The sequence below is a fragment of the Mesoplodon mirus genome, assembly GCF_964341445.2.
Source record: "Mesoplodon mirus genome assembly, chromosome: 2".
In the NCBI taxonomy this organism is placed as follows: domain Eukaryota; kingdom Metazoa; phylum Chordata; class Mammalia; order Artiodactyla; family Ziphiidae; genus Mesoplodon; species Mesoplodon mirus.
The window spans coordinates 18,316,517-18,341,110 of NC_138977.1; the positions used below are offsets into that span (position 1 = coordinate 18,316,517).

A 24,594-nucleotide genomic window follows, 5' to 3' on the forward strand; every position below is an offset into this window, starting at 1 on the left:
TTTTCTACAAAGCTATCTTTCAATTCACAAAATTTTTTTTCAACTGTTTCAAATGCTATTAAATCATTCTATTGAGTTCTTAATTTCAGATATTCTGTTTTTCAGTTCTAGAGTGGCTATTTCATTATTTCTTATGATTTCACTTCTCAGGAGGAAGTCTCCATGATTTAAAGCATTTTTTTCCAAAAATTTTCCCCCTATGTTTTCTCTTTTTTTTTTAAAGTTAAAAATTGATTATATATTTCTCTGCAGAGACAGTAGGACATAAGTTATACATGAGCAAAAATTAGTAAGAGAAAACAATATAAAATATAGAAAATCAACAAAGCTAAAAGGTGATTCTTGGAAATTTCCACTGCATTTTATAACTCCTTGGCATAACTGATCAAGAAACAATGAAAGAAGGCACAGACTTCTAATATCAAGAATAAAAAAGGGGTCGACATTACATGTCATACAGATACTATCAACACAAAATAATATAAATGTATGACATTTATTTTGAACATTTGATGTAATAGAACAGAAAAATAGAAAAAACTAATTGTACAATATCTATAGTTAGCCTTCTCACATAGAAAATCTAGGATTAGATGACTTGCTTTAAGAATTCTACCAACCAATTAAGGAAGAATTTTTGAATCTTAAAGGAATTGTTTGAATATTTCCTTTGAATATTTGAGCAGGAATATTTCCCAACTCAGTTGTTGATGCTAGCAAAATTCAAATTCCCAAATCTGACAAATATATTTGAATAAATGGAAAAAAATCCTGTTCTGTCTCTTTCACAAACATAGATACAAAATCCTAAATAAAATATTGCCAACATTAATCAGTGGTATGTAGAAAAGGAAGAATCACTATCAGTTTGTATTTATTGCAAGAACACATATGACAAAAAATTTATTATATTAATATTTGGTTCTTCCTCCCAATGTTGGGACATGCTTATTCATCCTGCCTTTTAAAATAGTTGTTGTAAATTTACATTCCCATATTTCGTTATGAATTTCACAATCAAAATACTTTTGCTTATCTTGTTAAGAATCTCAGAGTCATATAACTGTCCTGATCAATTCTTTCTTGAAAACTATTTCAGTTGCAACAAATATAGGAAAAAAATGTTAATTTTTCTTCTCATTTATATTTTTTGAGTAATATAAAACCAACAATCCGGGCTTCCCTGGTGGCTCAGTGGTTGAGAGTCTGCCTGCCGATGCAGGGGACGCGGGTTCGTGCCCCGGTCCGGGAGGATTCCGCGTGCCGCGGAGCGGCTGGGCCCGTGAGCCATGGCCGCTGAGCCTGTGCGTCCGGAGCCTGTGCTACCGCAAAAACAAAAAACAAAAAACAAAAAACAAAAAACAAAAAACCAACAATCCACTCACAGTTTTAGTGGGCATAAACTCCCAGCCAGAGGTTACCTTTCCCAAAAGTCTTTGAAGCTACATGTGGCAATTTGACTAACTTTTGTCTATTCAAAGATGAGTAGAAGTGATGTGTGCAACATTCTGCTCACACTATTTTAAAAATAAAGTTTATTTCCCTTCACTTTTTCTTTTGCCCTTCTTACAGGCTAGAGCAGTGATTGATATGGCCATAGTGTCAAAGCTGACCATGTTGATAAGGACGATACCAAGGGTAGGGAGAGGGAGTAGGAAAGAAACAAGATAGAATAAACCTAGTTTCTTTCACAGCATTGTAGATCTGAGCAGCCTGCTCATCCTATGTTTTCTTGAACAAATTAATCATAGTTATTTTAAAGTTCTGTCTGCTAACACCAATATCTGGATCACCTATGGGTCTGTTGTTATTTTCTGTGATTTTTTCTCTTGATATTTGATCATACATGTCTGTCTTTTGGCATGTCCCATAACTTTTAATAGAGTGCTAGATATTGTATATAATACAGAGACTTTAATGGTGTTATCTTCTGCTAGAGAGATTTCATACTTTTTTCTGCAAAGCAGGTAGAAGTCAAAGGAGATCACCTTAATTTAATCATGGCTGTGCCTATTACAGTTTTTCTAGGGCTTAGTTTACCTCTTTTTGTTCATTTTTATAAAGTATTGTTCTCTGGGGATTTCAGCTGTGAGCCTGACATGTTTAACCATCCCCACCCCCGTGTTCTGAACTGTAATCTTTAATGACTCTGTGTTTCAGGGATTTAACTTAGAGTTTTAGTGTTACCTTGCTCCTCACCCCTTTGCAAACATCTTGATAGGGAAACAGACCATGTATTTTGAAGCTCCTCAAATCTGCAGTTTTGTTATATGGCCCAACAAGACCACAACAAGCTTATTTTCCAGCTCCTTAATGGCAACCTTCTGCCAGGTCTAAACCCAGATTCTTTCTCTGTTGCCTGTTTATCAGCGAATGTCCCAGGAAAAAAGCATCTGCAGATTGATTGCTAAACTTTCAGAGGTTCTATCCTCTTCAGAATCTTAGCCTCCCCTTGTCTGTACTGGCAGTTCATAGAGTTGGAAGCATTCATAGCCCTATGAAGACTTTAAAAATAGAATTTTGGGGCTTCCCTGGTGGCGCAGTGGTTGAGAGTCCGCCTGCCGATGCAAGGGACACGGGTTCATGCCCCGGTCCGGGAAAATCCCACATGCCATGGAGTGGCTGGCCCGTGAGCCATGGCTGCTGAGCCTGTGCGTCCGGAGCCTGTGCTCTACAACGGGAGAGGCCACAACGGTGAGAGGCCTGTGTACCGAAAAAAAAAAAAAGAATTTTGTTGTATTTTATCTGGATTTATAACAAATAAATCATACTTATAACAAAGAAAAAATCTGGATTTTATTTTGTTATATTTTTTATGGATTTCTTTGGTTAAAATGTGGCCTTATGCAAACTGCTCATTCCCTCTAAAGCCAAAGTCATTTCTTGAGCTTGTTAATTTCTACTCCTAAACAGTAAAAATTGCAAAACGCTTTTGAACTTATTTCATAATTTCTAATACCACATACATGATAATAATAAAATTATTATGAAAGTAAATTATTTTTCAGCTTCAATAAATTTAAAAATCACATGAAGTAATAATGATGGCTCAGATGCTCTATATTTGAAGGATTTCACATTTCTACATGATGTGAAACCGTGATTTTTCTGTTTGTGAAAGTGATGGAATCTACCTATTTTCTTTTGAGTGGCTATGTAGCAATAAAACATGAAGAAAAGAGGAGAAGCACCAACTTCAGCATTTAGGGTAGTGAAGCATGTAGTTTCAAAGATACAGTATGTGAGAGATGAATTTTTTAGTAGATCAATGTTCCTGAAAAAAAAGAACAAAGAAAGAAATACCTAGCTATTTTTCTAGGTGTTAAATCCTGAAGTATTAAATATGAATATCAAATTCTGAAATAAAAACAGTGAAGTGTATAAAAATGGGAAAATAAATCCTCATCCTTTTTTTATATACAAAGAATGTTACGGCTGGTTATATGGTTTAAATTATTAAATGAATACAAATGGCTAAATTGTATAATAAATCAGAAGGAGTATAATATCACAAGGATTAACTAATTGCTAATTAAATTTTTAGATTATCAGCTTCCTCTAGCCTATTAATTTGCATCTTCACTGCATATAAGGAATTATGATGTTTAAGAGAGTGTGGATAATTTTGCTTAGAAAATTTATTAATCCAGGATTGCCACATAATCAATTTAAATAGTTATTGTTAATATATTTCTATTTCATGTATTAATAATTAGTTATTAACAAATAATACTGTATAATTGACCAAATATCTTATGTATTTTTGATATTACAACCTGCTAGTTATGAATCAGGACAAGAATTGGTTCTGAATTTGACATTAGAGTATAGCTAATAACTTGCCCCTAATATGTTTAAATAATGTATGCAGATCCATCATACTTTCGTAGAGGTTCATGTAATCAACCCTTTTCCCATTTTAATATCTCATTGATTTAACGTCTTTTACTATATTCCATTTAAAAGTTTTTAAAAATAAATATATGTATATCTCTATTTAGTGACAGAGCCATATTAGTGAGCTTATTGCAAATTTATTAATCATGACCTTTATATTGATAAAAATAAAATAAGTGATATACTTCTTCTTTCAAAATTTTTTTTTGAATTCACAGGTCTGTGGAATTTCTGATGAACTACCTAACTTGACTAACCGATATGCTGCTTTCTCGTCAAGAACAGAAAGAACTACTAAAGTATCAGATATGGTAAGAAGGCTTTTCTATGACCAAATGTATTTGTAATCTAGGAATCATGGAGGAGACTGAATAACATAAACATTATATTAGGACCTGAGAGAGGTACCTGGTAGCCTGCTGTAATATCTTCAGCTAGTATGCTACTTCCATATTTTTAAAGTTCAATGAAATTCTTGAAGCTAAGCAGTAGTCTAGCATTTCTCTGTGAGAAAAATATTATGTGGAACATCTCCTTAAGGGTCAGAGAGCATTCATTAGGTCATATAGACAAACTCAACTTGTGTTGTATATGAAGTGGAAGGTTTGTTTACTTTAGGTTCAACTCAGTTTCCTCATAAGTGCAAATATTTTCCCTTTTCAGTTTGAATCTATCTTGAGACTTCAGACTTTTCAGTGACTTTTTTTATCCCTGTTAATCTGTATTTTAAATTGTGTTGATAAGAATTTTGCTACCTCAACTTCCATTTTTTATAAATAACTAATATTGAATAAATTGAAATAAGTAAGTCACGTGAAATTTAAAACTGTATGCTTAACTATTTCATTCAGTTTAAACTTATTAAAAGATGAAAGTGAAATTTAAAGATAAAAGGTTAGACTTATGTGTACAGCTATTGTTAAAATAAATTTTTATAGAAATTGGACTGTTATTATAAGATATTATTAGTAACAAATGACCAAAATAGGATCATTAAGCAGGTCATAAAATGTAGCCAGTCAACCAAGAAGCAGAATTGCTGAACTAAAATTTTACTAGGTACACAATGCCAAGAGTTCATTTACAGTGTTTTCAATGGTGAAGTAAACGGTACAAGATTAGGAAGAACTCATGTGAATGAAGTACAAATACAGTGCTAGTTAAGTTAATACAGCTGTGAATGTCTAGGAAATCAGAAATTAGATTAATTTGATGAGAGTCATTAAGTAAGGGACTTATTTTTTTTCTGAGACATTAATTGAATCTGAGAGATGAAGTCAAAATTAGCATCAGGTTCTATGAGACTTTTTGTAGCTATAAGTTCAAAAGACAGTTTAGAATCATCTAGCAGTGTCTTGACATTTAAGAGATTCTCATAATTGTTAAATAAATGTGTTGTTTTAGTAGATTATTTATTAATCTTGTGGAATTTTAAGGTTGTGTTGTGTTTCTCAAGTGAATCGTTGTTATACACACCTTTGGATCCATGATGAAGTATGTCATAAGTAATTTATTACTAATATAATGCTTTTTAGCTTAGGAATGTTTAGAATGGATTTGTAGTTATTTCTCTTGTAATATAGTAGCTACTAGGAACAATGCAAATTTCTGAAGGTACCCATAGGAATGCACATGTATAAGTTACACTTTATGCTTGTAGTGAAAAAAGATGATAGAGATCTGTTCTAAAGGAAGATGAGTTGCCTACCAGTTGTTTTTACCTAACTTACATTTTCCTCTTTTATCTTTGTCTCTCACTGCATCTGGAAATTCTTTTTTATTTATTTACTTATTTATTTATTATAATTTTTATTGGGGTATTTGATTGGGGTATTTTTATTGGGGTATTTATTGGGGTAGTTGATTTACAATGTTGTGTTAGTTTCAGGTGTACAGCAAAGTGAGTCTGTTATACATATAGGTATATCCACTATTTTTTAGATTATTTTTCCATATAGGCCATTACAGAGTATTGAGTAGAGTTCCCTGTGCTATACAGTAGATTCTTATTAGTTATCTATTTTATATATAGTAGTGTATATGTGTCAATCCCAATCTTCCAATTTGTCCCTCCCCGCCCCCGCATATGCTCTGGTAACCATAAGTTTATTTTTTACATCTGTAACTCTGTTTCTGCTTTGTAGATAAGTTCATTTGTAGCCTTTTTTTAGATTCCACATATAAGCAATGTCATATGATATTTGTCTTTCTCTGTCTGACTTCACTTAGTATGATAATCTCTAGGTCCATCCATGTTGCTGCAAATGGCATTATTTCACTCTTTTACTGGCTGGGTAATATTCCATTGTATATATGTACCACATCTTCTTTATCCATTCCTCTGTCGATGGACATTTAGGTTGCTTCCATGTCTTGGCTATTGTGAATAGAGCTGAAGTAAACATTGGGGTGCATGTATCTTTTTGGATTATGGTTTTCTCTGGATGTATGCCCAGTAGTGGGATTCCTGGATCATATGTTAGCTCTATGTTTAGTTGTTTAAGGAACCTCCGTACTGTTCTCCATAGTGGCTGTACCAGTTTACATTCCCACCAAAAGTGTAGGAGGGTTCCCTTTTCTCCACACCTTCTCCAGCATTTATTGTTTGTAGATTTTTTGATAGCATTGTCTTTTTTTCCCCTCAAGAAACACTTGCATTTAAAAGGATTAGTTGGGACTCAGCTTACCCAAGAAGCGAAATAGTTTAGTCACATAGAATTCTTTGGTTTTTGAATCCCTTCCATAAATGAGAATACCCTTCAAACATGTGGGAGTATGATATGTATCTAGTGAAAAATTCAAATTATTGATCTCAAACTTTTAAAATAATGGAATTAATTTTATAATTTTCACATCAAATAAAAATATTAGAAAATTTACCTCCTATATATTTACATTTTATATATGTGGATATGCTGCAGTCTTGAAGGAGGGCATACAGTTTAATTTTCAACATGTTACATAAAAGTTTTACATAAAAATATTTAAAAATCCAGACTTCTGGTTTCATGTGAAAGACAGAGCATATATATACATCTCCGTTCTTTTTACAAGGTCCCAATGAAATAACTTTTTTAAAAACTATGATATAAACATTAGTTGAATATAAAAAGATAAAGAGGTTGAAAATATTAATGGAGCCTAGATACAAGCCAAACATCTGATTAGTAGGCATTCCAGGAGCAGAATGCTAGGATGGTAGTTGGGAGTATTTGATGTAAAAAACAGTAAGCTATCTTGAACGGAAAAAACACATGTCTTCAATTAGAAGAGCTCAACAAAATACCATAGAGGACAAATTTTCAAATACATGTATTTTTCTCACATTCTTTTGCATTTTCAGAAGACTAGAAATAAAGAAATTACCCTTGAAGCTTCCATAGTGAAAAGTAACTGGGTCACCTACAATGGGATGAGAAACATACTGATATCAACACTTTCTCAGCAGCATTAGAGACATTTCAGAACTAGGAAATAGTAGGATAATTTTTCCTAAAATTTCTAAGAGGAAATAATTTTGGATAAAGAATTCTGCCTCTACCCAAAATTTCAATTAAATGAATCAAGAAAATAATTTTCTGACATGCAAGAGCTTGGAAAGTTTTTAGTACCTTCACAACCCCATATGTGAAGACGCTCTAGCAAAAAAAAAAAAAAAAAAGGAAATAAGAAAAAGGTGACATAAACATATAAACATAGAGAAGAATAGAAACTCAGCATTTCTGGATGAAGTAGAGAAAAGTGGAAACAAATTAATAAAGAAGGCATTTTTAGTTCATACTTGGGACATTCTTCAAGAGTCAGGGGTTTTGTGACCACAGAATTTTATTTACTTCTCTGTGTGTTTGGCTGCACTAGTTGGTTCAGTGGGGAATAATCATGATATTCTAAATGCTGTTTTAATATTGTTGATTTGAAATCAATCTATACACATTGCAGAAGATTTAATTATCGTACAACAATATAAATATTAGAAACCTTAATATCATTAGTAAAATCAAGAGTTGAAAGGTAGGAGGCAGTGAAATATGGCAGATCTCTTATTTCATAGTGTGGAGTTAACAGATATTGTCAAAAATTGACAAATTACAGTATAAGTTCTTATATTAAATTTGTAATGGTAAATACAAAAAAACCCCCACGCACCTCAAACTGAAAAAACCCCAATTACTATTAAAATGAATTATTTCTGGGACTGGAACCAGGGAGAGGTCAAGGAGGACAATTTTACCATTTATTTTAGACACTTGTATATGATTTGATTTTTATTCATGATGTGAAGATATTATTTTAAAATAAAAGTAAAAATAATACTCCTGAGTTTATGAGGAGCACGCATTTGGAATGGCATTATGACATACTGGTGTCTGTACTGACTCATTCTCTGCAAACAACCAAAATTCTAGATAAAATAGAAACAAAACATATTCACAAATGCTTCCAAGATTTAGAAAGAGAGGAGTACACAGGCTAAGTTAAGGAGGGGCCCACAGTGGCAAGTAGAACACTGAAGCCAACTCTCACCCTGAGGACATTTGCCAAACTAGGTGACCTTGAGTTTTAATTTGTATAGCCTCAGAGACCTCCAGAGAATGAAAGAGAGCCTAAGACTCTCCCAGTGATTAGTCTCAAAAAAGATTCTTAATACAGTTAAGACTCCAGAGGGCAACCTAGGCAGGTTAGGAGTGAAATGCAAATAAATCTCCCCTTCTTACACACCAAAGGACTTTAAGGAAGATTGTTAGTGTTGAACTTTTTGGTGTTGAATGTGTGTTAGGGGAATCACCCCTGAGATCCTGTTACATTTCACCTTCATTTAATGGTTACAGATATTAATGAAATTAATTTTATTAATAAAAATAAGAGCTAATGCTTATAATGTGCTTGTTCTATGCCAGGGACCATTTCACATGTATATTAACTCATCTGAGTACTATAATAATGGCCATCTTTACAAATGCGGAAACTGAGTTTAAAGTCTTTAAATGGCAGTCAGAATTCACACCGAGGCAGTTCATCAATAGAATCTACTCTTTTAAGGGTCTTTCTGTGTTACTCCCCTTGGGTTGAAGAATTAGGCTCAACTAAAATAAATATGACAATAAAATAAATATGACAATATAGTAAATGAGTTTTGTGATTTAAAACAAAAGAGATGTGACTGTAAAGATCTCAGACATTATTATAAGGGATAGAACTTTTTTTTTGAAATGCAATTTCTGTTTAGCAGAAACTGATGAGGATTCAGCATCATGAAACAGTGGTGAAGTTAATAACTTTCCTCTAGTTATTCAGACCAAAAAATTAACTAATGACTATTTAGTGGAAAAATCACTGGAAGAATTTGATGTACTTTCTTATATTGAGGCATGGCTCAGAAAGGGGCCTCATTTGATTAGTGACAATTGGTCTCAAAAAATATAACAAGGGCCTCCCTGGTGGCGCAGTGGTTGGGAGTCCGCCTGCCGATGCAGGGGATACGGGTTCGTGCCCCGGTCTGGGAGGATCCCATATGCCGCGGAGCGGCTGGGCCCGTGGGCCATGGCCGCTGGGCCTGCGCATCCGGAGCCTGTGCTCCGCAACGGGAGAGGCCACAGCAGTGAGAGGCCCGCATACTGCAAAAAGAAAAAAAAAAAAAAAAAAAACAACAAAAAATTATACTAACATTTTATAAAAATTAACAAATGACTTGAAATATATTAGAATTATTTGCTGAACAGTTGCACTACAAATTTTATCACTTGATATATAGTTTTATAATACTTAGAGTTGAGAATGAAGGGAATTTTAATTTAATAACACTCTGTTGACATAAGAGCCTTTTATATGGAGATGATATATTACCTAACTGCCTGGATGGTAGAATGTGCAATGTTAGTTGGAGCTAGCTAGGCAGCTCCAGGTTTGGTAGGCTGACAGGGCCTGCTGGCTGAGGGCTGAGCAGGTGAGCCATTAGCCAACCATAAGCTACAGTCTCAGGAAGGCAGGCCCTTCACATGTGTGGTAATGGTACTCTCTGTGTGTGTGTGTGTGTGTGTGTGTGTGTGTGTGTGTGTGTGTTTTGAGGACTGGTGGGGGGAACATTTCTCCTCAGCTAAAGGAATTCTATACCTACACAGAGGACAGTGTGTCCAAGTGTTCCTGTATGGTATTCCACGGACTCCTGGAGGAGTGTGGGTATGCCAGGGTTGGGTCAGTTAGGAGGTGATGTGTGGACTCCTGGCTGTGTATGACCCTGCATCTATCCTTCCCTGGTAAGAGTGGTGTCTCATAAACATTCAGAAGGCACCCACTTCTGTGTTTAACCAGTGTGTGGTCGATGCAGAGTCATGACTCCATAAAGACCATGGGGGCTGGAGGTTCCAAGGTCAACAGGAGCAATCTCTGAATTTGATGCCAACCAAGGATGGCAGGAGCATCTATAGTGGATGCTTAAGGAACTGTCTATCAGCATCCTGGCTCCAAGAGTTATCCATATTCCCCTGTTCATCCAGTGGAAACTATTTTGTTAATACAACCTCACTCTACCTCTGGTCACAGTTGACAGCCCCAAGGGTGAAAGTACTGAAAGATAGGTCAATTAGAAACCTCATCCAGGAATTTTGGATCTTTTGTGAGTTCAGTTATTCTCAATGAAAACTACTGTTGTCCAACATGAAAAAATCTATCCTTAAAAAAATAATATTACTCTGTCTTCATTGCAGTAATGGAGACAAAGGAATAAAAACATTGACATAAGGATGTCTTTTTCATGGATTCATCACAGAAGGCTGCAAGTCAAATCACTGAGTTCTGCTTTTAATCTCTCAGAGCAACTAGACACTAATATTCATTGAATTGAATATTCACTGAATTGGGAATAAAGCTTCTAAACTGTTAGTTAGCAATTCTGATCCAGTGCACTCTCAGAGAAAACAAGGGTACCATCAAAAGAGAAAGAACTTACTTGAAGGCCCATGCCAGTTTCTGATTCATAGGGGAATGCGATAAAAATAATACTAGCTTATTAGTTGCTAATTGAATCTCTCTCATTTCGGTACTCATGAAGATAACAGCAGAATTCAAACACTAACTGCTACAACATCATGCTGATTTTCATTAAATTTGGCAAAAGGGTGCCCAGCATGGAAATATTAAACTACTTTCAGACCATATGGCTAAAAAGCTTCTTCTATTTATAGCCATTATGTTTTATTTTAATTTTTTAATACTGGCACTCGCTGGAGTCTAGATAATTAGTCACCTACAAAATACTTCTTTTCAAATGTTCATGCCTTGGGAGAAAGACCCTTTAATAAAAAACCTTGAACTTTTGATTAATGTATTACATAAAATAGAAAATTATAGTCTCATAAATATAAACAATTTTAAAGTACATTAATCACATAAACAAAAGAGCATATTATTTGACAACTCAAAAATAATAATAGTGTATAGAAGTCAAATTTCTTAATCTGTATTATACAATAGATCCCCAAATCTTTCCAAATTCCCATCACTTTCTAATTTATAAAGAGCACTGTGTTAAGTTTACAGATGTTGAATTGGTTGAGAGGACTCAGGAGACTAAAGTAAGACAGTAAAACTTAAAAACTACTTGAACAAATATATATATATATATATATATATATATATATATATATTTTTTTTTTTTTTTTTTTTGCGATACGCAGGCCTCTCACTGTTGTGGCCTCTCCTGTTGCGGAGCACAGACTCCGTACGTGCAGGCTCAATGGCCATGGCTCATGGGCCCAGCCGCTCCGTGGCATGTGGGATCTTCCTGGACTGGGGCACGAACTCGTGTCCCCTGCATCGGCAGGCGGACTCTCAACCACTGCGCCACCAGGGAAGCCCCAAATACTATATTAATGCTTTTAAACTTAATGCAACTTAATGCAGATACAAGTTGACATCTGTTAAAACTATTATCCATCTTTCAAACTGTGAGATACTTCAGTTTTTTATGAATAACCCTAACAGGTTTTCTGAATGAATGTGGAGATAAGTCACCTGATATCCACAGTGGGTGTGATAAAAGAAAAAATTGACACATAACGTGGATAACACAAGCTCAAAAGGAGAAAACTGTATTTTATAAGTTATTTAGTTGACACTTGAAAAAATTATACCTGTAGTACTTGCAATGTTAGCCTCTACCAGGAAGGTAATGAATAGAAGACAGTCATCTAAATAAAGTCTTGGCCAATTTAAGTATATGATGATGCCACTTGGCCTGGAAAACATTTTAATTCACATCAAGTACATATGACAGCATCTTTCCTGGCCTTCTAGCCTAAGAGGTTTCATGGGTAAATTCATAATATGCTGCCCCAGTTTGACTTTACACTATCCCTGACTCAAGGTAGTCCTTAATCTCCAGCTGCAGCACTGGCTCTGGGTCCAAGTCAAAGATGGTAAAGGTATTTTGAGATTCTGTTTGGAATTCTTAGGCTGTATTTTCTCTGAAGAGGAGATAATAGATGTTTATGGTTTATATATGAGTGGTCTCCCAGGTACATCAGTGACATTCAAAGTTCTCTCAATTGGTTTTGGTTTCAACATAGACTTGCCCTATATTGTCAAACCAATCCCTAGCATTATGAGGAAAGATACCCTTTCCCATACAAAGTCAGTTTTTTTGACCTCTAAAGATATCCTATTTCTAGAACTACAGCCAGGAGGAGGTCAGGTGTTCCTCTTGGGAATCAGAACTACAGACACTGAGGATTCCTTGCAACCTTTGTGGCATTACCTTGAGAGAGGTTGGCATCTACTCAGAATGCTGTAGTACATGAAACAGACTCGGAAGCTTAGTTTAAACAAAGGCAAATCAAACTGTAATGCCAGGTGAGGATAGTGGTGGTCACTTTTGGAGACAATATTTAAAACCAACAGTCTTCCACCTGTTTAATACTGCATACATCTAACTGATGTAATCAACACACTTCAAAAGACCTAAGGCCCCTGGAGGCAGCCAGTGAAAGGAGTGGTAGCAGCCGTGATCATGTGCTGTTGAAAACAATACATTAACTCAAGAAGGTTCAATACAAGTTGCTGGTAATAATAGTAATAATAACAGGAATAACAACAGTAACAGCACAGCACTTTTTTTAAATGCTTCATTACTTTCCACATATCTTAGCATGAATTTTCTGAATTTCACAATATTATTATTATTATTGTGATTACTATTATTGGTATAGTATCCTATTTAACATGGCAGAACATCAGATAAAAGTGAAAAAAAATTCAGTCTCCAAATTTCTCATTTCAAAAAATTCAGATTGTATATAGTGTGTTCCTTTTGTGGCATGCTTATAATTTTGCTTTAGTGACAAAACTCAACTAGCAAAAACACACCTATTTTGCTGGTCATGATTAGAACATGAAAAGATCATAAGACAGAAGGCTAAATAAGTTAAGCAGGATCACAAAGTTCAAAATTTCTCAGATTTTTCTGTGGGTTCTGGCTTCACCAACTCTAGTGTTCCAGGCTAAAATTGTTGGTGACTGTTTTTTCAGTTCTCTGACTAGAGACTTGAGGTCTTGTGGGGAAGTCTCTAGACTCCCCCACGTTGATGTAAGCCCTAGTTCCCTTATTAAACTTTGCATTTCTGTAGTAATTTTTGTAGCTCTTATTTTCTTGACCAAACCCAGAAAGATATACTTGGTTAGGTTTTTAAATTGTTTTGTACACGTCTTTCTGAGTGTGCTGTCTTTGTCTGTAGGGATGATGTTCTGCATCTTGTTTTCTTTTATAATATCTTTGTGTTAGTTTCTATCACAATCAAGTTATTTTCTCGAACTTATAAAAGGGAGAGGAGGGTCAGGAGAGCTAATTTATAACTAAAGCTTCCTCTTTAGTTGTTTTTGTGAAACATTCAGAACTATGGCTTTGTCTTTTCTATGATCTCTTGGCTCTCATAACCCTCCTTTTTCTTTTTCTGAACCCCCTCCTCTTTTTTTTTTTTTTTTTTTTGGTACCTTCTCTTTTCTTTCCTTCTATTGTTCTTTCCCTACTCAGTGTAGAACTGAGTCCCAAAAGGAAGCTTTGAATGTGTATTAGCTTCCTAGGGCTATTGTAACAAATACTACAGACTGGGTGCCTTAGCAACAGAAATTAATTTTCTCACAATTCTGGAGGCTAGAAGTCTGAGATCAAGGTGTTGACATGGTTGGTTTCTTCTAAGACCTCTCTCTTTGACTTGTAGATGATCTTGTGGTTTCTTCGCATGATACCTGTTATGTTGTAGTCTGTGTCCCAATTTTCTCTTACAAGGACATCAGTCATTTTAGATTAGGGCCTACCCTATTGATCCCATTTATAACTTAATTACCTCCTTAAAGGCCCTATTTCTAAATAAAGCCACATTCTAGGGTACTACAATTAGGGTTTCAACATATGAATTTTGGGGGAACACAATTCTGACCATGATAGCCTGGTTAGTAGAGTTTATTGGTCCCAAACTGGTTCAGTCTCTTCAAGCACTTATTGTGGACTCCTTGAAATACATGTGAGTAGGCAAAGAACCTCCCTTTCCCCTTTCTCCCCCCCTCCCCACCTCCATCCTTCTCTCTCCTTATTTATCCTGCCTGGTGTTCTCTGAGGTTCTTTGATCATTATCTTTTTAAAGATTCTTTGTCATTGTCTCTTCAATATTTCTTCTGCCCCTTGTTCTTCTCTCTCTCCTCCTTCTAAGATTTCAGTTACATATATATTAGACCATTTGATATTGTACAGCTCTTGGATTCTGTTTTCTTTTTCAACTTTTTGTTTTCTTCTTGTAATTCACTTGGAATAATTTCTATTGGCCTATTTTCAATGCATTAATTCTTTCCATGCCTGTGTCAAATCTACTGATGAATTAATAGAAAGCATTCTTCATCTGTTTCTGTGTTTTTCATTTCTAACACTTCTATTTGATTTTTTCTTATAACTTTCATCTCTCTGCTAATATTGCCCATGAGTCTGTGCATGTTATTCTGTTATCCCCTTTTCCACTAAAGCCTTTATCATTAATCATAGTTATTTTATATTCCCTTTCTGAAAGTTCTAACATCTGAATCATATCGGTGTCTGGTTCTGTTGATTGCTTTCTCGCTTTCTCTCTTGACAGTTTTGTGTGTGTGTGTGTATGTGTTTTGACAGTGTTGTGGGGTTTTTTTTCCATTTGTGTTTCATAAATTTTGGTTCAAGGCTGGACATGATGTAGAAGAGGAGAGAATAAAGTAAACTTTCCGTAGATTGCCATACCTTTTCTTCTTATAGGCCTTAGTGCAGAGGGTTGTGCTAGTCTTGTCAGGAATTGTGTTGGTTTGAGGTTTTGTGTTGCTAGGATTTACCTTAATGCATTGCTAGCTTCATGTTACTCCATTGTTACCTTTGTTTAGGGTGAATATTGGCTTCCAGAAGATTTTTCTTCATTATTTCTGTTCTACCCTCCTTGTAGTCTATGCCTCATGTTGCTGTTACTGAGGTCTTGCTAGTGGTGTTGGAGGGCATGGGATGGGTGTTTTGTAGTGTCCTGAATCAGCCTCAGCCTTAGACAGACCCATGTACCAGTATCTGGGTGGATCTCTGTCATTTTGAGTTTCTGCAGCAATCCTATGGTTTTCTGCCCCTGCCTATCCCAGAGGAGAGGAATTTTTTTTTCCTGTTCCATTCCTCCAGCCATAATAGTTCTTCACCTGTGCCCTAGAGGAGCAGGGTTTACCTGCCCTTCTTCTAGCAGCTTAAGGCTTTTGTCTCATATGAAAGAACGTTTTGGGTAGAGCTTTGGCCTGTTCTACAATGACAACTACTACTATTGATACTTTCTTCCCCCAGGTCTGTACCATGAGAGATGCTTTCTTTAGTTTCCCTCCCTGTCCCCAGTATTTCTTGTGAGCCCATGGTCCATAGTGTAGAGCCCACAAGTGCGTGCTAACTCCCCTTGTGTCTGTAAGTCCCTGTATTCGATACTCTCATGCCAGCCTACACTTAGCCTTAAGCAATTCATTAAAATTTTTTTCATACCATCTTGTATTTCCCATCTTCCCTCCATGATTCACCCCAGATAAATCAGTGCTGTAACATGTTTTTTTCTTGGGGACAGCTGTCTTTCTTAAATTTTTGGTTAACTTTTTTATACCCTGTAACTTTGTCTCTTTAATGGGTTTAAGAAACGTTATAGTCATATAAATTGGCTTTTTTGTTATTGTTAGGGTGGAAATGACACTCATTCCAGCTTTCTACATCCTAAATAGATGCTGAAAGTCAGTTTTGACATTAAAAACATTGTCTGACTAACTAAAGGAGAATAGATTTGGAGATTATGATGGAGTACTATTAGGATACTATTTTGGTAATCTGTGTGTTAGATAGTGATATCTGAAGCCAGTAATGGGAGAAGTATAAAAGTCAAAGGTTTTCAGGATGTAGAATTATGAGGTGTACTTGAGGAAATATTTTTGTCTGAAGCCTCTCTGGTAAAGTCACTCTTTTAAACCATAACATTTATTTTTGAATGTCATTTTCTCATACTAAATGAGCCAGAATATTTTTTCCCTTTATGTCATTTTTCAAAGACTCTGTTAAATCACTTTATTTATAACTATTGGAATATTTAAAGCTCTAGGGTATTTTCTTGCTTGTTCATTTATGAGTATGGTTACATATTTCAAGAATATTATACAAAAGTATAGAAAATGCATTCACAAAGTCCTTTTAATGAGAATTTGACGGAAGAATCACTACTTAAATAATAGCATTTTAGAGATGGAAGGGACTTCAGGAAACTTTTAAAGTAACATTTTTACATTTAAGAGATGAGAAAATTAAAAAGCAAAATGTTAAGTGACAGAAAATATTGCAAAGAGTTTTCTTGAAAAAAGTAGAGACTTGTCTTAGATGACATCTATCAGAAGAAAAGCTTTGCGTTTTTGTCTTTTAATTTTGAAGACTAAAGGCCTCTTCTCAAACTTGCTCTACCTGTTTTCCTCTCTTTTCTGGTTTTTAGCAGACTCAGAGCACTGGACATCAGATTATTTTTTTAACTTATTTATACCCTTTCCTTATTTCCTGGGTCGTCTTTGTGGCTGAGTCTAGGTGTACTCTTCTGTTTTGCTTTTCTTTTTTTCTTCCAAATTAGTAAATAGACCATTTCCTTTTAAGTATAACCCTTATAGGATGACAGATTGAAGACAGCAATAAAAAAGGACATTTTAAGCTGTTAAATATTAAAATTATGTTAACAAAAATCACTGGTGTCCTTCTGAACCGGTAACAGAAGTGTTAGTGGACTTATTCCACATTTGTTCTTAAGTGTGCTGTAGATTCATCCCTGCTTCTTAACTTGAGCATATTCCCTTCTCCCTTAAGACTTCCTCTTCCCAGCGTGCAAAAAGTGCCAGAACATCGAGAAAAGAACAGTATTGTACTTTAGCTCAAGTGGCTAATTTGCATTTCTTTTAAACTCTATAGCTAGTAATGTCAACTTCTTACCTCCCTCATATATGATCAGTTCTTAAGAGACATACCTTCTTAGCCACCAAGGTCATTTTTGCTGTAGGAGTATTTGACTCTGGGGCTCCCCTAGTGTTCCAGTTACATTGTAACAGACGCTGAACTAGAAATAGGAATCCTGATTCTCTTCTCAGGTTTTTATTGCTGCTTCCTAGTGAAATAGATCTTGTTATTTTTGCTGATGTATGATGATAATCTTCTTACATCTGTGCTATTTCCTATTTGTTTGGACATACTTTCAGTATCTTTACCAGTTCTTTTGCCATCTCTGATTTTTTTTTTCTCTTCTCTTTTTAAGTGTACCTGTAGAAATAGAAGCTCTCGATGAATCTGATGCCATTGATATAAAATGCAAAAGATCTTTTATGAAATCGTTTTATTCAAATGTCGCTGTGTCCCAGTCCAAAATTTTTCTGTTTTCTTAGTTTTTACCATATTAAGAGAATACAGGAGTCTCTGAAGAAAGTAAGTACATCCCTAATTCTCATCTATATAAAATGCAAACTTTTAAAAAATATTAAATATAATAATTGAAAGGAAAAATGAGATTTTATGCATTCTACTAATTGTTTTATCTTCTCTTAAAAAACTTACAAGACTTTTTTTAAAGAAATGCTTTAAAACTTCCATACAGTAAGATATCCTTAACTTTTAAATGTATGTAATGAATAGTGTGGAAAAGATAGTCAAAGAAAAGTAAAGCAGTTCCCTACACTGTGGAAAACAAAGGAAGCAGCATGTAACTTAATGATAAATATCTCTGAGGACTTTCTAATTACCTTCTAATATGGTGTTTATATTTAGAAAATTAATTTACCCATTTTTTATGGTCCCACATCCAATTCTAGAAGTAGGCTTTTAAGACATCATTGCTTAATTATAAAAGAAGCTTTAACAGAGTAGATTTTTAAGATCTGAATTTGCATATTTTAGCATTTCCCTAGGGTTTAAGACCTTTCCTATACCTTTGATTTGCTCTATACAAAGAAAAAAAGATCACATATTAAACACTTGCCAACAATTTCCTAATGTGCATTGTAAATTCATGATTACAATCTGTTTCTTCATATGAGTCTCATAGTGCACACTTAGGGGGCTTTTCTTCTACTTGTTTTCAACTGATTTAATTAGGTAAGTCCCACTAACGTGCTAATTGGAAGACAGACTTTTTCCCATTTGCCTGAGATTAGATTGCATTCACGGAATCATAATTATTTTGATGGCTTACCACAGTGAAATAGATGAACTGTGTATCAGCTAAATTTTTAATGAAGTTAACTTTTTTACTTTCATTCTTATGTAATTTCTTTATCTTCTATATAAGGTTGTTTCTCAAAGTGTCTTTTATTTTTTTTTTCAGTTGTCATTCTCTTTCTGATATGTCACATCTCAAATACTTTAATAAAATTTTGTTGTATACTTACAAGACTGAAATTAAAGAAAGACAAAGCAGTTTTGATCTGAACACTTAATGCTAGGAAACAGAAGTAAGACAAATGATATATTAGAGCTCAATTGTGGTATAAAACATTTTATCTTATAAGTTCTTAGTATTTTACACATATTATAATTTCTGTCCATTTGACTCCTTTATTAGCTCATCTAAGTTCATGATTAACACTATTATGACCTTGATGTGTTCCAAGCACTGTGATAGTATTTGGGATATAAAGATAACTATGATCTTTCCTCTGGAAGAACTTCATCCAAAAGTGGAATTAATGCCATTAAAAAGAAATTCTGAGGAATATAATTTGTATTTTTTATATTATCTGGGACAATTCCTTTTTCCATTTATATGTATATTCTACCTATACTTTAATGTCATGATGAATTCCCAATTTTTTTTCATTTTTTCCTTAAAAGTCATTAGGTTTTGATCTTTTTTTCTTAGCTAAGCATTTTAGAAGTTTCTGACCTTCAGAGAAAAATATATACCAAGATTGATGTAGTTGCAATATAAGTAAGTTTGTAAGAAGATAATCATGTACAGCCACTTTGGAAAGCAGTTTGGCATTTCCTTCAAAAGTCCAAAAGTTTAAAATTCACTTTCCATTGACCCAGACATTCTTCTCCTAGGTATTTATTCAAGAGAAATGGGAGGTATGTATGTGAATGTTTATGGCAGTGTTATTAACCAAAACCAGTATTATTAACCCCAAACTGGAAACAGCCCAAATGTTCATCAGCTAGTGAATAATAAGCAGACTTAGATAGCCATAAAATGTAATACTACTCAGAAATTTAAATGAATGAAATACAGATATACACAAGAACATGATGAATCTTAAACTCATACTGTGTGAAGGAAGCTAGAAACAAAACATTATACAATATATGATTCTATTTATATAAAATTCTAGAAGTGGAAAGTAACATATAGTCACAGAGAGTATATCAGTGTTTACATGTGAATGTGGGTAGAAGGTAGGGTGGATAGAAGGTAGGGTAACAAAGAAACACAAGAAAATTTGGGGGGATGGAAAAAATGTTTATTATCATGATTGTTGTGATTATTTCATGCAGATGACATGCCAAAACTTGTCAAATTGTACAGTTTAAATATGTGAAGTTTACTGTATGTCAAGTACACAGGAACAAAGTTACAAAAAATTACTTAAGGAAATAAGACAAATTGATCTATGTTATAAAAATAAAGAGAAAAACACATTAATGACAAACAAAAATAAGTCATTAAGATGATCATTGCATGAATTGGTAACCCCAGAGACTAACGGGTTTCATAAAGTGTTTCCAGTGGAGTTTTAAATAACTAATTTTCATTTTATATGTTCACAGTTTTAAAATGACTCCTTTATTTTGACTGATGAGAAGATAGAGTTTACTTTTGATATTTGCTTTTACTTTATGAAGTAAATTTCTTCATTGCAAAAGAGGTTGACTATTTTTTTTAAACATCTTTATTGGAGTATAATTGCTTTACAATGGTGTGTCAGTTTCTGCTTTATAACAAAGTGAATCAGTTATACATATACCTATGTTCCCATATCTCTTCCCTCTTGCGTCTCCCTCTCTCCCACCCTCCCTATCCCACCCCTCTAGGTGGTCACAAAGCACCGAGCTGATCTCCCTGTGCTATGCGGCTGCTTCCCACTAGCTATCTATTTTACGTTTGGTAGTGTATATATGTCCATGCCACTCTCTCACTTTGTCACAGCTTACCCTTCCCCCTCCCATATCCTCAAGTCCATTCTCTAGTAGGTCTGTCTTAATTCCCATCTTGCCGCTAGGTTCTTCGTGACCTTTTTTTTTCCTTAGATTCCATATATATGTGTTAGCATACGGTATTTGTCTTTCTCTTTCTGACTTACTTCACTCTGTATGACAGACTCTAGGTCCATCCACCTCACTACAAATAACTCAATTTTTTTTCTTTTTATGGCTGAGTAATATTCCATTGTATATATGTGCCACATCTTCTTTATCCATCCATCCATTGATGGACACTTAGGCTGCCTCCGTGTCCTGGCCATTGTAAATAGAGCTGCAATGAACATTTTGGTACATGCCTCTTTTTGAATTATGGTTTTTTCAGGGTATATACCCAGTAGTGGGATTGCTGGGTCGTATGGTAGCTCTATTTTTAGTTTTTTAAGGAACCTCCATACTGTTCTCCATAGTGGCTGTATCAATTTACATTCCCACCAACAGTGCAAGAGTGTTCCCTTTTCTCCACACCCTCTCCAGCATTTATCGTTTGTAGATCTTTTGATGGCCATTCTGACCAGTGTGAGATGATACCTCATTTTAGTTTTCATTTGCATTTCTCTAAGGATTAATGATGTTGAGCATCCATTCATGTGTTTGTTGGCAATCTGTATATCTTCTTTGGAGAAATGTCTACTTAGGCCTTCTGCCCATTTTTGGATTGGATTGTTTCTTTTTTTGATATTGAGCTGCTTGTAAATTTTGGAGATTAATCCTTTGTCAGTTGCTTCATTTGCAAATATTTTCTCCCCTTCTGAGGGTTGTCTTTTCGTCTTGTTTATGGCTTCTTTTGCTGTGCAAAAGCTTTTAAGTTTCATTAGGTCCCATTTGTTTATTTTTGTTTTTATTTCCATTCCTCTAGGAGGTGGGTGAAAAAGGATCTTGCTGTGATTTATGTTATAGAGTGTTCTGCCTATGTTTTCCTCTAAGAGTTTTATAGTGTCTGGCCTTACATTTAGGTCTTTAATCCATTTTGAGTTTATTTTTGTGTATGGTGTTAGGGAGTGTTCTAATTTCATTCTTTTACATGTGCCTGTCCAGTTTTCCCAGCACCACTTATTGAAGAGACTGTCTTTTCTCCACTGTATATTCTTGCCTCCTTTATCAAAGATATGGTGACCATATGTGCGTGGGTTTATCTCTGGGCTTTCTATCCTGTTCCATTGATCTATATTTGTGTTTTTGTGCCAGTACCATACTGTCTTGATTACTGTAGCTTTGTAGTATAGTCTGAAATCAGGGAGCCTGTTTCCTCCAGCTCCGTTTTTCTTTCTCCAGATTGCTTTGGCTATTCGGGGTCTTTTGTGTTTCCATACAAATTGTAAAATTTTTTGTTCTAGTTCTATGAAAAATGCCAGTGGTAGTTTGATAGGGATTGCATTGAATCTGTCGGGGAAAAACCATATGATCATCTCAATAGATGCAGAAAAAGCGTTCGACAAAATTCAACACCAATTTATGATAAAAACCCTCCACAAAGTAGGCATAGAGAGAACTTTTCTCAACATAATAAAGGCCGTATATGACAAACCCACAGCCAACATTCTCCTCAATGGTGAAAAACTAAAACCATTTCCACTAGGATCAGGAACAAGACAAGGTTGCCCACTCTCACCACTGTTATCCAACATTGTTTTGGAAGTTTTAGCCACAGCAATCAGAGAAGAAAAAAGAAATAAAAGGAATCCAAATTGGAAAAGATGAAGTAAAGCTGTCACTGTTTGCGGATGACATGATACTATACACAGAGAATCCTAAAGATGCTACCAGAAAACTACTAGAGCTAATCAATGAATTTGGTTAAGTAGCAGGGTACAAAATGCACAGAAATCTGTAGCATTCCTATACACTAATGATTGAAAATCTGAAAGTGAAATTAAGGAAACACTCCCATTTACCATTGCAAAAAAGAATAAAATATCTAGAAATAATCCTACCTAAGGAGACAAAAGACCTGTATGCAGAAAATTATAAGACACTGATGAAACAAATTGAAGATGATAGAAATAGATGGAGAGATATGCCATTTTCTTGGATTGGAAGAATCAACATTGTGAAAATGACCCTAGTACCCAAAGTAATCTACAAAGGTTGACTATTTTAATGTTTAAGCTTCTCTTATTATCTACAATTCTGATTATCCATTGTTTTACTTCAATTTTATAATTAGAGAAATATAATGTAGGAAAAATACTTTTACTTTTTTTTTTTTTATACTGTTTTCTTGGCATGCTCCAGTAATAGAAACTTTCAAAGACACTGGGAACTTAATAGAGTCCAGGGCTATTTCTAGATTCAAAGGTTCAATGCATGTAATAGAATTAATCTGTTAGTTACTAACTGGAATTTTAATTTTGCAAGAGATGAAAACATTTCTAATTCAAACATGTAAGAGTGTTTGAGTGGAATGTTGTCTCTGGGAAAATAAATTAGACATAAGGTTATAAGAATTTTGGTAATAGGGTATTTTCTGCAGTTTGAAATGAAAAAAAAAAGGCATAACATACTGTTCCTCTACATGGTATGATATTTTTGTAGTATTGTATAACATTACACCTTACAAAGAGAAGGCGTATGAGAGAATTTTTTCATGTTCACTAGTGCATTTTATTGTTGTAGTTTCTGTGCTATTTAAAAAATATTATTATTAGTAATCCAAGTAAATTTTGAACACAATACTTTCAGACTAAGGGCAAAAAGAACTGTAAACAAATTATGAACTGTATTTAGGAGGTCTGATTTTCACAGTGGTGTAGGTTAGCAATTTTAAAACAACTTTCCTTGTGACCTAAGGGTAAGCGAACGGGTAAATATATTGAGAATAAGGAGAATTGTGTTTTTCACTGTTAGAGAAAGGAGTTATAAATATGGAAAGGAGAAAGCCTAGAGTATATAGATAAGAGACATATGGATATAGATATAAACATAGAGGTATTTGTGTATGTATGTGTACATTCTTTTTATCTTTTTTCCCCCCCTTGCTCTGTCTGCTAAAAGGGCCATTGTAGCAAGGAACACACTTTATTCTCAGATCTTGGTTTGTAAAAAATCATTCCTCACTTAAAGCTTCCAGAGATCCTTAGAGAAATGGCTGATTTCAGGGCAGGAGCAGGAATATCTTGCTGTGTTAAAAATCAGTGCACACTAAAATAAATAAATGATTGGAACATGTTAGAAGGACATAGGAGCCAGCTTGAAGGTGCTCCCACAGGCCAAATCAGGGATAATTTGAACATCAAAGTAATTAATGATGATAATGAATTGTAATCTGTAGAATAAAACAGGAATCCATTAGTCAGCATGTCTGAACTGTCTTGAGCTGACCATGGTATTTTAATGTTTCTTGTTATTAATGTGCTCCCATCTATTCTCACATCTCCTGTAGTTTTATAATTGTTTTAAAGTTGTATTTTTTGTAATTTTATTTTATAATTGTTGTTGCTGTTTTATTTGGTGCATGGACAGTCATGAATTTTTCTGCCTTCAAATTGAATGTGTCTTTTAGCATTGAAAGTGTTCTTCTTCATTACAAGTAATACTTTTGGCTTGAATTCTAACTTATCTGATATTATGATCATAAACCTTTTTCTTATTTGCATTTGCCTGAAACACCTTTATCTTTACCCATCTCATTATTTTTTTTTTAGACTTTGAAAATTACTTCTATGTTTGTCTCTTGTGCAAAACATATAGTTGTTTGTTGGTTGCTCTTTTGTTACCCAGTTTGAAAATCATTTTACTTCAGTAAGTGAATTGTCTGTTCACATTTATTACTATGAGTACATGCAAACCTTGTATATATTGTGGGTTTGGTTCCAGACCACCACAGTAAAGCACATATTGCGATAAAGTGAGTCATACAAATTTTTTGGTTTCCCAGAGCATATAAAAGTTATGTTTTAACTATATTGTAGTCTATTAAGAGTATAATAGCATGTAAAACTATTGTAAAAACAATGTACATA

The 24,594-nt window shown here is 34.4% G+C and overlaps 1 protein-coding gene across 1 annotated transcript in view; it reads left to right on the forward strand.

The window, feature by feature from the left end:
- STPG2 (sperm tail PG-rich repeat containing 2) overlaps positions 1 to 24,594 on the forward strand; it is a gene marked incomplete at its 3' end in the record, with an annotated part of 527,449 nt that overhangs the window by 99,203 nt on the left and 403,652 nt on the right. The window contains 1 exon segment of the mRNA XM_082642509.1: positions 4,116 to 4,208. Coding sequence (XP_082498635.1) covers positions 4,116 to 4,208 — 93 coding nt within the window.